This window comes from Apus apus, chromosome 1 (assembly GCF_020740795.1).
Source record: "Apus apus isolate bApuApu2 chromosome 1, bApuApu2.pri.cur, whole genome shotgun sequence".
In the NCBI taxonomy this organism is placed as follows: domain Eukaryota; kingdom Metazoa; phylum Chordata; class Aves; order Apodiformes; family Apodidae; genus Apus; species Apus apus.
In genome coordinates, this window is record NC_067282.1 from 121,567,509 (window position 1) to 121,581,376 (window position 13,868).

The 13,868-nt window shown below is 39.5% G+C and overlaps 1 protein-coding gene across 3 annotated transcripts in view; it reads left to right on the top strand.

Moving 5' to 3' along the window:
- Positions 1–13,868, top strand: part of HERC2 (HECT and RLD domain containing E3 ubiquitin protein ligase 2) — a 120,100-nt gene that overhangs the window by 2,248 nt on the left and 103,984 nt on the right. For all 3 annotated transcript variants that reach the window (XM_051608596.1, XM_051608598.1, XM_051608597.1), the window contains exon 3: positions 12,163–12,277. In XM_051608596.1, coding sequence (XP_051464556.1) covers positions 12,163–12,277 — 115 coding nt within the window. The remainder of the gene's footprint in view (positions 1–12,162; positions 12,278–13,868) is intronic.

Here is a 13,868-nt window from a genome sequence, read left to right on the forward strand (position 1 = left end):
TCTTTGTTTGCAACAGCTGCTCACTATGCATTGTCTGTTTTCCTTCTGTATTATATGGGGTGCAAAATGTGACTGTTCATGTGATTTGTCAGATTTTGCATCTCATTTGTAGTTCCTTTTTTTTCTACATCCCTTTTTTCTGCTTATGTAAACTTTTGGCAGGAGGTTTTCAGTTGCCATCCAAACTTTTAGGATTATTTTCAGCTAAGTGTGTATAAATGCAGTGAAATATTTGTCCTTTATGAGACTGTTGTGTAGTTGGTGTTGTAATAATTCCTTTTAGTAATAAAAACCTTAAACTTGTAATAAATTTCTGCAAAGAAGCTCTTTTATAAATAAGAGTTCTTTATGAGTAGATTTTAGAGTTAGACTCTAATTGTCAGGGTACTCCCTTTGTTTTCTTCCAATCATGCTGTCGTCAAAATAATGGGATTACTGTTCACTTATTTCATTAATCTTTTGTGATCTGCTGGATGCAAACATTACTTCTCTGGAATCTGAAGACTAGCCAGGCCTCCTGGGTGTACTATAAATTTCTTATTAGGTTAAGTTTTTTTGGTATTACACAGGTCCTCAGCACAGACCTTGGTCTGGATGTGTGTGTTCAGTATTTTAGGAAGTGTGCATGCGGATCTCGAATTACTCCTTTTTAATGTATTAAATGGTGGCTGCCTTCTGTCAAGTAAAGGCTTTTGGGCTATGGGGAATTCTTCTATTGCATGATTGACTATTTTAGCTATTGGTTGACTAGCATGACCTAGCTGTGTGTGAAGCTGTGTACTTTATAGGTATAAAACCTGTCTCTTAATCCTTTCTACAGGGTATGCTGATTTCCTGCTGTGTATGTTTTTACCAGCTGACAATAAAAGGGCCTTAGTGATGTTCAGGAGACTCAACAGGAATTGAAAAGATGAGAATAATACATAAGAGAGATTTAAAGAAAGACACACTCTTTATGTGAATTAATCAAGTTGCCTGCAAATTACTGTTTGGAATTAGACCCAGAAACTCTTCACTTTGCAATTAGATTTTTAACTTTTCACTGCACAGCAATTCAGGAGTGGATAGATGGAAGTCCACGAAGCAACTGAATTGTACTGGAGAATTCTTACCTTAGGACACATACAGAGATTGATTAGTCTTCAAACTTTTGTTTGTTTGTTTGTTTGTTTGTTTTGTTTATAAATGAGGAGTATAGCTAAAATGAGAAGTGAAGTGTTTCATTTGTTGGGTAGTAGTCTCCAAATTCTGACTTGCCTTTTTATTTTATTTTATTTTATTTTTGTCACTATTGCCAGAGAATTTGCTCTTCAGACTTGTTGGCTGTGGCAGTTATTGTGGATTAAGCCAGTGAAATCTCTCTGAAAATCATCAGATTCTTTTTTGTTTTAGCTCAAGATTATGTTGCATTAAGAATGTAATACACAATCTTATAATATGTGCATTAATAACTCTATGATACAGTGGTATTAATATAATACAAGAAGAATGACGTGTGGATTTAGCATGGGTTGCGTTTAATCACCTGCACGCGTCACTCTTTCAGCTGTCATTCAGGACAAATGTAAATGTTGCCACTCAGTTTTGGGTGTTACTGTTAAGAGACAAAACCAGGGTGATGTATAATTACTGTTCTTAAGACTGTATCAAAGACACAAGCCCTTTTGTAGCAGTAGAGCCTCTAGCCTGCAGGATTAACTGGTGTGAAATGTTAAGGGAACTATATCTTGACAGTATATTTTTGCTTATATTTATCTGAAACTAATCAATATTATTATAGGAAGCAAAATGCTTCACAGAGACCCAAGTGCACCCCCATAATTGCTTTGTCTTTTTACTAACTTTGCAATGAATTAACCTATTATTGTATGCTTTACAGCTGCTAGCCTAATTTTGAACTGATTAGAAACATTTGTTTTATTACAACTTCCTGGTGGAACAAAATTAAGATATCTTATGTTGTCTGAAAAAGCACAAACTGTTATAGCAGCTGAAAAACTAGGATAGTTCAGCTCAATATGGGGTAGCATCAGTACTCCAATATGTAATATGTTTTCATATTGTATGTATCAATAATGTGTGTAACATTGCCATTAATAAGATAGTCCTGTCAAGTTACAAAACAGGAGGATTTTGGTATAGGCCACTTTTTCATGGATCATGCTTAACATAGTTAGTAGAAAGGTTAGTGTGTCATTAAATTTCCAATTACTATTTTTTTAGATTTGAATGAATAAATTAAAAATCACCTACTTATTTATGTCTGTTGCTAGTAGAAACCATCACATTTATAGAAAAATCTGTGTGTAATAGAAGATTTTGTTCTAATGGCTATTTCCAAATAAGACATCCTTTTTTTAAATAGGAAAGTATAAAAAATACAGAAATGGAAGATTAAAATTGTTCACTTAAACCTGGGTATCCATTTTGATGAATCAAGCTGTGCTTAAAATAATCCTGACTAAATGTACTGCGCTACTAGTTTAGAACCTTATACAGAGAGCTTCAGTTAGTGATAGCTGAATAAGGAAAAACTAGAATTGCTGACAGCTAATGGGATGCACCTGTGTGTTTAGATGGTGTTTCTTAATCTGCTTACTCTGGATCCTAAAGAGAACTATTGTGCTTGATAGTAGGGGCTAGAGCTGAAAAACTTTGATTTCCCTGTAGTGTGGAATAAGCTTTAGGCAACAGCCAAGGTGCAAGAACTGTCTACAATAGAAATATGGTGCATTTTCATCAGTTTTCACTGGCAGGCTATTTCTGTCATATTCTCTTGCCACAGAGATGAGAGTGACCTTTTAAAAATGAAACAGACACCTTGTAAGAGTCGCCTTGATCTGAAGTCTTTCTACCTTCCAAGTTAAATTTGGGATTTTGATTTTCATGAAAATTCCACTCTTATAGATCAATGTATTTGCTTGTAAGAAGATAATGTAAATAAACAGTGTCTTGCATATTAAAAGCAGGAAATTAGTGGAAGTTGCTTTCTCTATTTTGTTATTTCCTATTAATTTTTTCATAGTTTTGGTTTTCTGGTGAAAAATGAAGGGCTTATGTGAAAGGGAGGCACCATCCCTGGATGTGTTCAAGGAAAGGCTGGGTGTGGCACTTAGTGCCATGGTCTAGCTGGTGTGCTGGTGTTAGGTCATAGGCTGGACTTGATCTTAAAGGTCTTTTCCAGCCTTGGTGATTCTGCAGAAGTTCTGATAGCAAACTACAAACGGGAGCTCCTACATTTTGAAAGGAAGGGAGGTTTGTAATAGGGATTTTTTTTAATTAAAAAAAATGAAGTAATTGGTCCCTCCTAAATAAATGATTTCCAGACAGAGGGGTGGGGACCGTAAGTGGAGTGATAGGTTAGAGGAATTAAACTCATTGTTTTTGCATATATTCTGCAAATGGACGAAGTTCAGAAAATTACTCTTTGAAGTTTGAGGGAACTGCATAGTTTTTCTTTGCATATGACCATTAGCTGTTACTAAACTTTTGCAATAAATGGAAGACGAGTAGACTGTTTCTGTGGGGACATTTCTGGTTAACTCCAAATCTGTTGGAGTAATATGAGGCTGCTGAACTTTTTTGGCTTTGCTATTAGAGCTTTAGAGCACTGTGTTCAGATGTAACGGTGTTTCACTGTGCTTTGTATAGGTGTGATAAGCAGCTGTGGTTTCAGCCCATGCTTCAGCAGGGAAGGAAGGAAGCTATAACAAAATACTGAAGAAGACAATGAAAAAGGAAACACAATTGGATGTATTATAAAAAGTGAAAACAACAGAGAGGCTTGGGAAGGGATTTAACTGTTCTGTGATTTTTCTCCACCATTAGAGGGCTGAACAAGTGCGGTGTTTTTGTTTGTTATTGTTTGTTTTGTTGTGTGTTTTTTAAATAATATTTTTCTTAAGAAATAAATGTGGTCTTTAAAATACAACCAATGGCTAACTCAGAAGTAACTGAATGATAGAACAGATTCTTTCTCCCTTCTTCCCTACTGGCAATTGTGAGGTGAAGATTATTTAAGTAGCTTATATTTTAAATGTGTATTGACATTTTGTGATTATGAAGTCACTTTCTTGAATTTTCAGTGCAATTATATAATCAGGAATCCTACCTAAATCAGTCCTTGTTCTTTTGTATAATTTTATTTTCCTGGCTTCATTTGTCTTGAGCTTGAATTAACATTTACAGAGGTTTTTTTACTTTCTGCAGGAAAGTTTATGAAAACACATCAAGAACATGATCTGTTGTAGCACGTGGAGTAAGCTTTGTTTGACTTAAACAGTTGATTTTAGAACAAAATCACAGTTGCTGATTATTCTGAAAGTAACTTACTGAAAACAAAATTCTGATGCTTTGATAATTCTCAGAATCTGATCCAGTTACAGTTGCAAGATTTAGTTTTCTTGCAGTGTAAGGAAATGTTAATTCAAGTCCCTTATTCTCTAGAGTTGAAGGAGATGGACAATGACCATGAATTGTTAGAGTTCTCTATTCTTAGAGGTGCTGGGGGGGTAGAAAAACTGCCACCCTAGACTTCTGAAGGGCAAACTTTAACTTGTTAAGTAGCCTGATTGCCAGAATCCCTTGGGAATCTGTTCTGAAGGGTATAGGAGTCCAGGAAGGCTAGACACTCCTCAAGGAGGCAGTCTTGAAGGCCAGGAACAGGCCATCCCCATGTGTTGGAAGGCAAGCAGGTGGCACAGAAGACCAGCCTGGCTGAACAGGGAGCTTTGGCTGGTGCTCAGGGAGAAAAAGAGAATCTATGGCCTTTGGAGGAAGGGGCAGGCCACTCATGATTACAAAAATGCTGTGAGGCTAAGCAGGGAGTGAATTAAAAAGTTCAAAGCCCAGCTAGAAATTAATCTGGCCTCCATGGTAAAGGAACACAATAAAAGCTTCTATAAATACATTAACAACAAAAGAAAGACCAGAGAGACCCTCCATCCCCTGTTAGATGCAGGAGGAGATACAGCAATGAAGGATGAGGGAAAAGCTGAGGTGCTTAATGGCTTCTTTGCCTCAGTCTTTATTAACAGGGCCAGTTATGTTGAGGGAATCCAACTCCCTAAGCTATGGGCCAGGGAGCAGGAGCAGAACAATCCCCCCACAATCCAGGAGGAGATGGTCAGTGACCTGCTGTACCACATAGATGTGCACAAATCCATGGGGCTGGATGAGAGGCAGCCAAGAGTGCTGAAAGAGCTGGTGGGGCTGCTCACCAAGCCACTTTGCATCATTTATCATCAGTCCTGTCTGCGTGGAGAGGTAGCAGCAGACTGGAAATCAGCCAATGTAGCCCCCATATGTAAGAAGTGTTGGAAGGATGATCTGGGAAATTGCAGGCCTGTTAGTCTGACTTCAGTACCAGGGAAGCTGATGGAACAGGTCATCTTGAGTACAGTTACATGGTACATGCAGGACAACTAGGTGATCAGGCCCACCAGTCAGCATGGGTTCATGAAAGGCAGGTTCTTTTTGACTGATCTCCTTCTCGGACAGGGTGACTCACTTATTGGATAAGGGAAGGTCTGTGGATGTTGTTTTACCTTCACTTTAGCAAGGCCTTGGACACAGCTTCCCACAGCATTCTCGTAGAGAAGCTGGCTGCTTGTGGCTTGGATGCACACATGCTTTGCTGGATAAAAAAAATCCAGTTGGCAGCTGGTCATGAGTTGTGTTTCTCAGGGCTCAGAGCTGGGGCCGCTCCTGTTTAACATCTTTATGGATGATTTGGATGAGGGCACAGAGTGCACCCTTGGTAAGTTTGAAGATGACACAAAGTTGGGCGGGAGTGTTGATCTGCTTGAGGATTGGGAGGCTCTGCAGAGGGATCTGGACAGGCTTGGTCAATGGGCCAAGGCCAGTGGCATGAGTTTCAATAAGGCCAAATGTTGGGTCCTGCACTTCAGCCACAACAACCCCAACAGCACCACAGGCTTGTGGAGGAGTGGCTGGAGAGCTGCCCAGCAGAGAGGGACCTGGGGGTGCTGATTGACAGCAGCTGAACATGAGCCAGCAGGGTGCCCAGGTGGCCAAGAAGGCCAACAGCATCCTGGCCTGCATCAGGAATAGGGTAGCCAGCAGGACCAGGGAGGTGATCCTGCCCCTCTATTCAGCCTTGCTGAGGCCCCACCTTGAGCACTGTGTGCAGGTTTGTTGCACTGCAGTATAGGAAGGACATTGAGGTGCTGGAGAGGGTGCAGAGAAGGGCAACTAGTCTGATGAGGGGTCTGGAGAACAGGTCTTCTGAGGAGAGACTAAGGGAACTGGGACTGTTCAGGTTGGAGACTGAGCGGAGACCTCGTTGCTCTCTACAACTCCATGAAAAGAGATTGTAGTGATGTGGGTGTTGACCTGTTCTCCATAGTGACTAGTGATAGGACAAGAGGAAACGGCGTCAAGTTGTGCCAGGGGAGGTTCAGGCTGGATATTAGGAAAAGTTTCTTCACAGAAAGAGTGGTGAGGCATTGGAACAGGCTGCCCAGGGAGGTGGTAGAGACACCATCCCTGGGGGTGTTAAAAAAAATGGGTAGACGTGATGCTTCAGGAGATAGTTCAGTGGCCATGGGGGTGTAGTGTGGATGGTTGGACTTGAGGATCTTGAAGGTCTTTTCCAACCTTCATAATTCTGTGATTCACTGCCAGCTCTGCTGGAGATGGCAGCAGCATATGCCAACAACCAAACTAGATACTCCTCTGACTTAAGTAAATGTACCAGATAGAATAAATTACAGTTTAACTGCAGGTGTAAGATTAGCAAAAGATTGGACTGCGGGCTGTCAGTTTACAGTAGAGTAGAAGTTTACTTTGAAGGCTTATTAGGCCCTTGCTTTTTTGCCTTGGGATAAGTGAGCAAGGCTGAGACTTGGGTCTGTGGGAAAAGTATGAACATGCCTTACAGGTGCAGAGACCAAGACATGGTCTGTGGATGGGAATGCGTGACAAATGGTGAAAGTGGCTTGGGGTTTGTGAAGGTGAAGTCTGTGGGAGATGAAGATATGTGGCTGTGGTCTTATCTGAGAGAAAGTCAGGAACTGTCATGGCGAGAACAAGGAAGATTTTGGACATGGGGAATGGCATTTGATCTGGTGGAATGAGTAGGAGGGTTAAGAATACATGCCAAGGTGGTAAGGCAGTGATTAGCTGTGATAGAGCATGGAGCTGCTACTATCTCAGTCTTGGGAAGGCAGGATGCAGGTGGTGGGGTAAGCAGGGACTTGAGGCTTTTACAGTGTGTACATCTCTGGAACTGTTGCCAGTTACAAAAGTTCAGTGAACATTTAATTATTCTTAATTTGTTAAGTTACTGAGTTTGTCAGTTTCATCCCTTTAAACACTCACAAATGAAGTTACTAAAATATTAGAGGGAAAGATGTCCCAATAAATCCAGTAATCTAGTGAGAGAATGTTAGACTTAACAAAACACAGGTAGTTGCTTTTGTACTTGCAGCCCCAGTATGTCAGAATAAATTAAGACACCAAACATGTTTTTCTTCTTTTGCACTGTGCCATTGCTTGCCTTGTGAACTTTCTTTATACAATTGAGTGGAAGAAGAGCCATAATTTTGAAGAAGAGTAATATTTTCTGGACAACAGAAACCAAATAGATGTTTTCCAAATTTGTTCTGGACAAAGTTTTAGTTCTGTTGTCTCATCACTTGGATGTGTTGATATACTCCTTGCAGATGACTGAATGCAAGAAGTACTGGTGGGAGCAAAAGAAAAATAAAGTGTATGTGCTTGTGTTGGCTGATACAGTCTTAAAACACTGTAGAAAGGAAGGAAGGAAGAAAGGAAGGAAGGAAGAAAGGAAGGAAGGAAGAAAGGAAGGAAGGAAGAAAGGAAGAAAAGTAGGATTGTGTAGTCAAAGCAGATATTTGACTTTTCTACCATACAGTTGACTTACTGTTATCTTCAGCTGCTAGTTTCACAGGATCACATATGGTTGAGGTTGGAAAGTACCTCTGGAGGTCACCTCATGGAAGTACTTAAAATCTGAGGCTATCAGGAGCTCATACCTATTTCAGAATCATATGATAGTTGAGGTCAGAAGGCACTGCTGGAGGTCATCTGGTCCAACACCACTGCTCAAGCAGAGCCACCTATAACCAGCTCCCCAGGACAATGTCCAGATAGCTTTCAAATACGTCCAAGGATGGAGACTCAACAGTCTCCCTAGGCAAGCTATGGCAGCACTCCATCACCCTCACAGTGAAGAAGTATTTCCTAGTGTTCAGAGGGAGCCTCCTGTGTTTCAGTTTGTGCCCATTGCCTCTTGTCCTGCCTCTGAGCAACACTGAGCAGAGCCTGGCTACTCTTCTTTGCACCCTCCCTTCAGGTGTTTACACTGATGAGTTTCACTTTGAGCCTTCTTGCTTTGAGTCCCTGCTTTCTCAGCCTTTCCTCATAGGGGAGATATTCCAGTCCCTTAATTATCTTTGTGGCCCTTTGTTGGACTTTCTCCAGTATGTCCATGCCTCTTGCACTGGGGAACCCAGAATTGGACCCAGTATTCCACGTGTGGCCTCACGAGTGCTGAGTAGAGGGGATGGATCACCTCCCTCAACCTGCTGGCAACACTACTCCTGCTGCAGCCCATGACACCCATTAACCTTTGTGGCAAGGGCACATTGTTGGCTTATATTCAACTTGGTGTCCACCAGGATTCCCAGGTTCTTTCCTGCCAAGCTGCTTTCCAGCTGGGTAGCCGGCAGCACACATTGGTACATGGAGTTCTTCCTCCCCACGTGCAGGACTTTTCAATTCTCCTTCTTGAATGTCATGAGGTTCCTGTCAGCCCATTTCTCCAGCCTGTTAGGTCCTTCTGAAAGGCAGCACAACTCTCTGGCTTATCAGCCACTCCTCCCTGTTTCTACTGGTTAAGTGAAATGCTTCTTCTGGAGAAGCTGCGAAGCTTCTATTATGGTTATAGAATTTTGAAATAATACAAATAAAATTGCTTGAATGATTTATCATGTAAATACAGACTTTTCTTTCATTTTTGGGTATCATATTGGCAATTCACTGTTTAATATATCTTGCTGAACATTGACTAGATTAATAGTGAACTTGTTATAGTTGGAATTGAGTTGCCCTCAGTTATTACAGATTAATTTGTTGTAAATACTGTTTCTTAATTATCCTTCTAGTTGGTTGCTTTGATTATTGCTACAAAAAGTTCAGAGTTCCTTTACTTTCAGGCATGTCTCCTTTTCCTGTTCCCCCAGCACATGTACCACCGGCAAAATGTTAACTACAACCTGAGTAAAAGTAAAACTGTTTATCTAAAGGCTGCTTATGGTGGAGGCTTCCACATGAGATACTTGGGGAAGGAGGGGGAACTCTCTCTGACCCATAATCTTGGTGGTTTCTCTATCTTTATGCAACATACCAAGAAAATGACTGATAAGAATTTGAACACCAGTCCCAAGGCAGAAGATATTTTGTTTACTTTTTCAATTTCTAGTTTCTTGAAGGATTTGGGTGATCTTTGAGCAATTTGAAAGGATTAGAGGTTAAAATGGAGGAAACCATTCTTGATTCTACCTTACAGCAGTGTTTACGAAAGTTGTACGTTTTCTGCAATAAAACCATGCTGCATTGTGAAGAACCTTGAATTGGAAGCCTGTACGGCTTTAGATTTTAAGCTTAAGGGCTGTGAGAATAATTTTCCATACCAGGGAGATCTGAGAATGTAAAATAAAATACGTGAAAAGACAGTTTAACAAACAAAAAATGTTATCTTTATGAAAACCATAACTTATTATGCAACCCCTCTGGAGAGTTACCTCCCTAACTATTTTTCAAGCTTGTGTTTTAGCACAGGATAGTGTTCAGCAGGTGAATGTTTAAAAACACCCTCATCTTCAATGACATATCAGCCAAAAATAGGGAAACAGTTGTGTTTAGCTTTTTTTCAAAAAGAACAATTGTGAACAATAATTTCCTTAAGTGCCTTACTCAAGTATATGACCACATCTGATGAAGAAGAAAGTGAACACGTTATTTTTGAAATAGTTAGAGACTTAGAACAATGCAAGACATTCAATCAATGGTGAATGGTTGAATTTTTTTTTTCCCATGTTGTTGAAATGCTACTTTACTTAATACTAGCAAAACACAGTGTATTTGCAAAAGTTCTATGTGCTACCTGGCTCTGAAGAACAGGGACTGTACCTTTCAGTAAAGCATGGTCACAGTGTAATTTTGGTGCTGCTCAATTAATAAATCACAGGTTATTTGAATAATGTCTAGCTCATGCTATGTGCTTTATTTTCCATGTTATCCCCCTGAGGTCAGGAAATAGCAAGTGACAAATATGTACATTGTGCCAGTTTGTTTTTTGTGCTGAAAGAAAAATTATTGAAATCATTAATATGATTTGGAGTGAATTTCTGAAGTATGCAATATGGAGTCAAGAAACCACTGGGGTGATGCAGTGTGTTACTGTGGTGTAAAAACATGCTACTTCTCTTTAATTCTTCCTATTAATTGAGATTAGCTAGATCATCAAATGATACCTCTGCTGATGGCTGTGACTCTTTAAACCTGTCATTTTTAATAATTAAAATATCTTTAGGAAATAGATAAAAATAAAGTATAAGTGAAATTCTGTGTATAATGGTATTTTACAGCAGTTGTGTAAGTAACATCTTTGTATTACTCCTCACATAAAACATGCTGGATTTGAATAGTTGTTATGTAACACGAAGATGCTTCTAAATAAGTCTTCACTGGGCTTGGGTTTTGTGTTTTGTTTTGTGTTTTTTTTTTTAACTGTCTCCACTGCACCACTTTGGTATGCTAAAGGTATTCTGTTTTTCAGTTTCACATACTTCCCTCCTCCTTTACACTATACAGTTGCAAATTACAGCCTGGTTATTATGGAATTCACTTGGGATGTTGACACCTGTTTTGCAGCATTTTATAAAGCAACATTAGTAGAAGACAGGTCATGGTCATTAGGATTCTTCAAGGGAGATCCAAATTGATAAATCGCTAGGAAGCTCCAGTTACAGCCGGTGCTTTCATGAACACTTCCAGCTAGCACAGCTCTGCCCTCTGTTCCAGTGCAAGTATTTGTACCATTGCACATGGAATGCACTGGGAGCTGACCTGGGCCAAGGCTGAGGCAAGCGCCTCAGTCGCTACAGCTACCTGAGAGGAGGTTGTAGTGAGGTGGGGGTTGGCCCCTTCTCCTTAGTGACAGGACAAGAGGAAATGGGGTCAAGTTGCACCAGGGGACGGAGGTTCAGGTTGGATATTAGGAGAAATTTCTCCACAGAAAGAATGGTGAGGTGTTGAACAGGCTGCCCAGGGAGGTGGTGGAGGCACAGTCCCTGGAGGCGTCAAAAAAACGGATGGATGTGGTGGTTTAGTGAGGTGGAGATGGTTTAGTGGTCACGAGGTTGTAGGGTAGATGGCTGGACTTGAGGATCTTGAAAGTCCTTTCCAGTCTTGATGATTCTGTGATTCTTCCCACAGCCAGTTCCATAATCTTATTCAGCAGAGAATTGTGCATGCGTCTTAGCTGGTGTAGAAGAGGAGGCATTGCAGCAGCTGGAAGGAAGAGGGAGGGCTGTAGGGGTGCTTTGCACAGCAGGATCTGTTTGAATTGTTTAAATACATATATGAATCTGTGCCTTGATGTCATGTGCTCTGGTTTAGTGTCCAGCTCTTTAGTTGCTGATTTGGAGAGGGGCCTGTAGTGACTTTCATGCTTCCCTGTTTCGTGACTTTATGCAGCTTGACTTTTGGATAGCTTTTCCTGAAGGGAAAAAGGACACCCCACTCCATGCCTCCCAGATTATCACATGATGTCATCTTGAATGTGTGAATAGTTCTGAGGTGACTTAAATCCATGCTTTTGATGGGAATTTTTCCCCAAAAGAAAATTAATATTTTCTGTATTTAAAAATACAGCCTATTTAAAAGTTAGTGTTTTCAGCTTGCAGTCTGAAATAGCACAGCTAGAAAATCAGAGATCCTGAAGGTCATTTAAATTGTTATCATACAAGCACGCAATGAATATACCAGTGAAGCAGTGAAGTGATACATGTGTTTTCTTTCTTCTGGGACAAAATATAAAATCTGATGTATTTCAAGTATTAGTATGAGGGAAAAAATTGTTTTTAACTATATATAATATGTTATTTTTGACAGCTTGCTTTTACACGAGATGGATTATGTGGCTTGTGGAATGAAATGGTAAAAGATGGTGAGATTGTATATCCTGGAACAGAGTTAACACAAAGCGGTGAACTACCTCCAAGAAAAGGTATGAATTTTTAGTTGTTTTTTTTTTTTTTTTTTTTTTTTCATCTTGATGATAAAAATGAATTCAGATTTCATACCATCACGCGACTTTGGTTTGTAGTCACCCATCTATACAATTTGCAGGTATTCATGTTTTAAATTAAATGCAATTGAATGTAGATTTTTAGAAGTGTATAGAAAGGTACTGTCTTAAGCCTTCAAATGGAGGCTTAAATTTGTTCCAGCCTTTTGAAATTAAACTTCAGAACTAGGCTTGTTATTATGAGAGAGGCTTGGCAGTGTCCTTTTGTTTGGTACGCTTGGTGTGTTTACAGCTGAAGCCTTTGTTTAAAGGAAGTGGACTCAGGAATGGGGTAGAGCTGATACTGCTATTTCTAATTTTGTTTACAATCTTCATAAAGTGACTAAAAAGGTCAGCTAAAAAACTGTCAACAACATGACTGAGAGTGTAGTGCATATTTTTATTTTATTTTTTTTTAATTTGTCTTCCAGTATGCTTGAGAGCAGTTCAAACACTGCTAATCACACAAATTGTGTTTTGCCCTTCTGCTGATTGTGGTGCTTTTTTGACTCCTTATTGAACAGACAACTAATCTTGTCAAAAAAGGAAAAAATTTGTTTCCTAATCTGTCTGAAATGGTTTGTCAGTAATTTATATGACACTCAAATAAATGAAACTGTCTAGAAGAGTGGAAATACTGCCTTTGGTAGCAGTGAACTATTATTTCAGCTTCTGTTACTTTGTGAACTTTACTGTTGGATAGATGGGATGTTCCAAGCCAGCAATGCTTAGTTCCTTATGGTGCATATTTTTTTTGTGGTACCTATGATTTGTCTCCTTTAAAAAAGGAGGCGCAAGGAGAATTATTAAAAAAAAGTCTTTTTCACAAGAGGAAGTTATTTCTACAGGAATGAAGGTAAGATAATTGGTTTATGAGAGGAGATCAAATTATAGTGTCCTGGGGTGTGGGTGGCTGTGTGCTGGAGTAAGGACTAGAATTATGCTCCTAACTGTTTGAGAGATAGAGAATATTTTTGTCCTTACTCTGATGCTGGCCTTGTTGAATATTGTTGTTGACATTGGACAAAAATACAGCTGATCTAATCAGAAGTGCTTCTGCAGCAGCTGCTCATTAAATGAGCAGAGGTACTATATTTTTTCTTAAAATTGTCTAGTTTCATGTTTATTACTGAGAGACATCATAAAGTTGATGCAGTGGAGAGTTATCCCCTAAATGAGCCATGCAAAATGCTTTTCACTGACAACTCATGATAGAGATATTGTGATGGTTGTGGGATAACATTTCAATGTACTCTGCTGTCATGTAGCAAAAAGATAAAAAACATCTGTAATAATACAGACAATATATTAAAGTAAATACCTGGAAGGATCAAACAATATGAAGTTTTAAAGGCTGTAGGATACTGTTACTTAAGAAGACAGAAATTCTCTCAGTTTACTGTAGAAAAAAGATACTTATTTTGCCTTAAAATGTCTGTGGTCCAAGGTGTGATGAGGCTTTTGAAAGCATTTTTTTTGTATCTCTGCATGGGTTTTTTTGTCTTTTTTTTGGAAAACAAGATTGCCACAT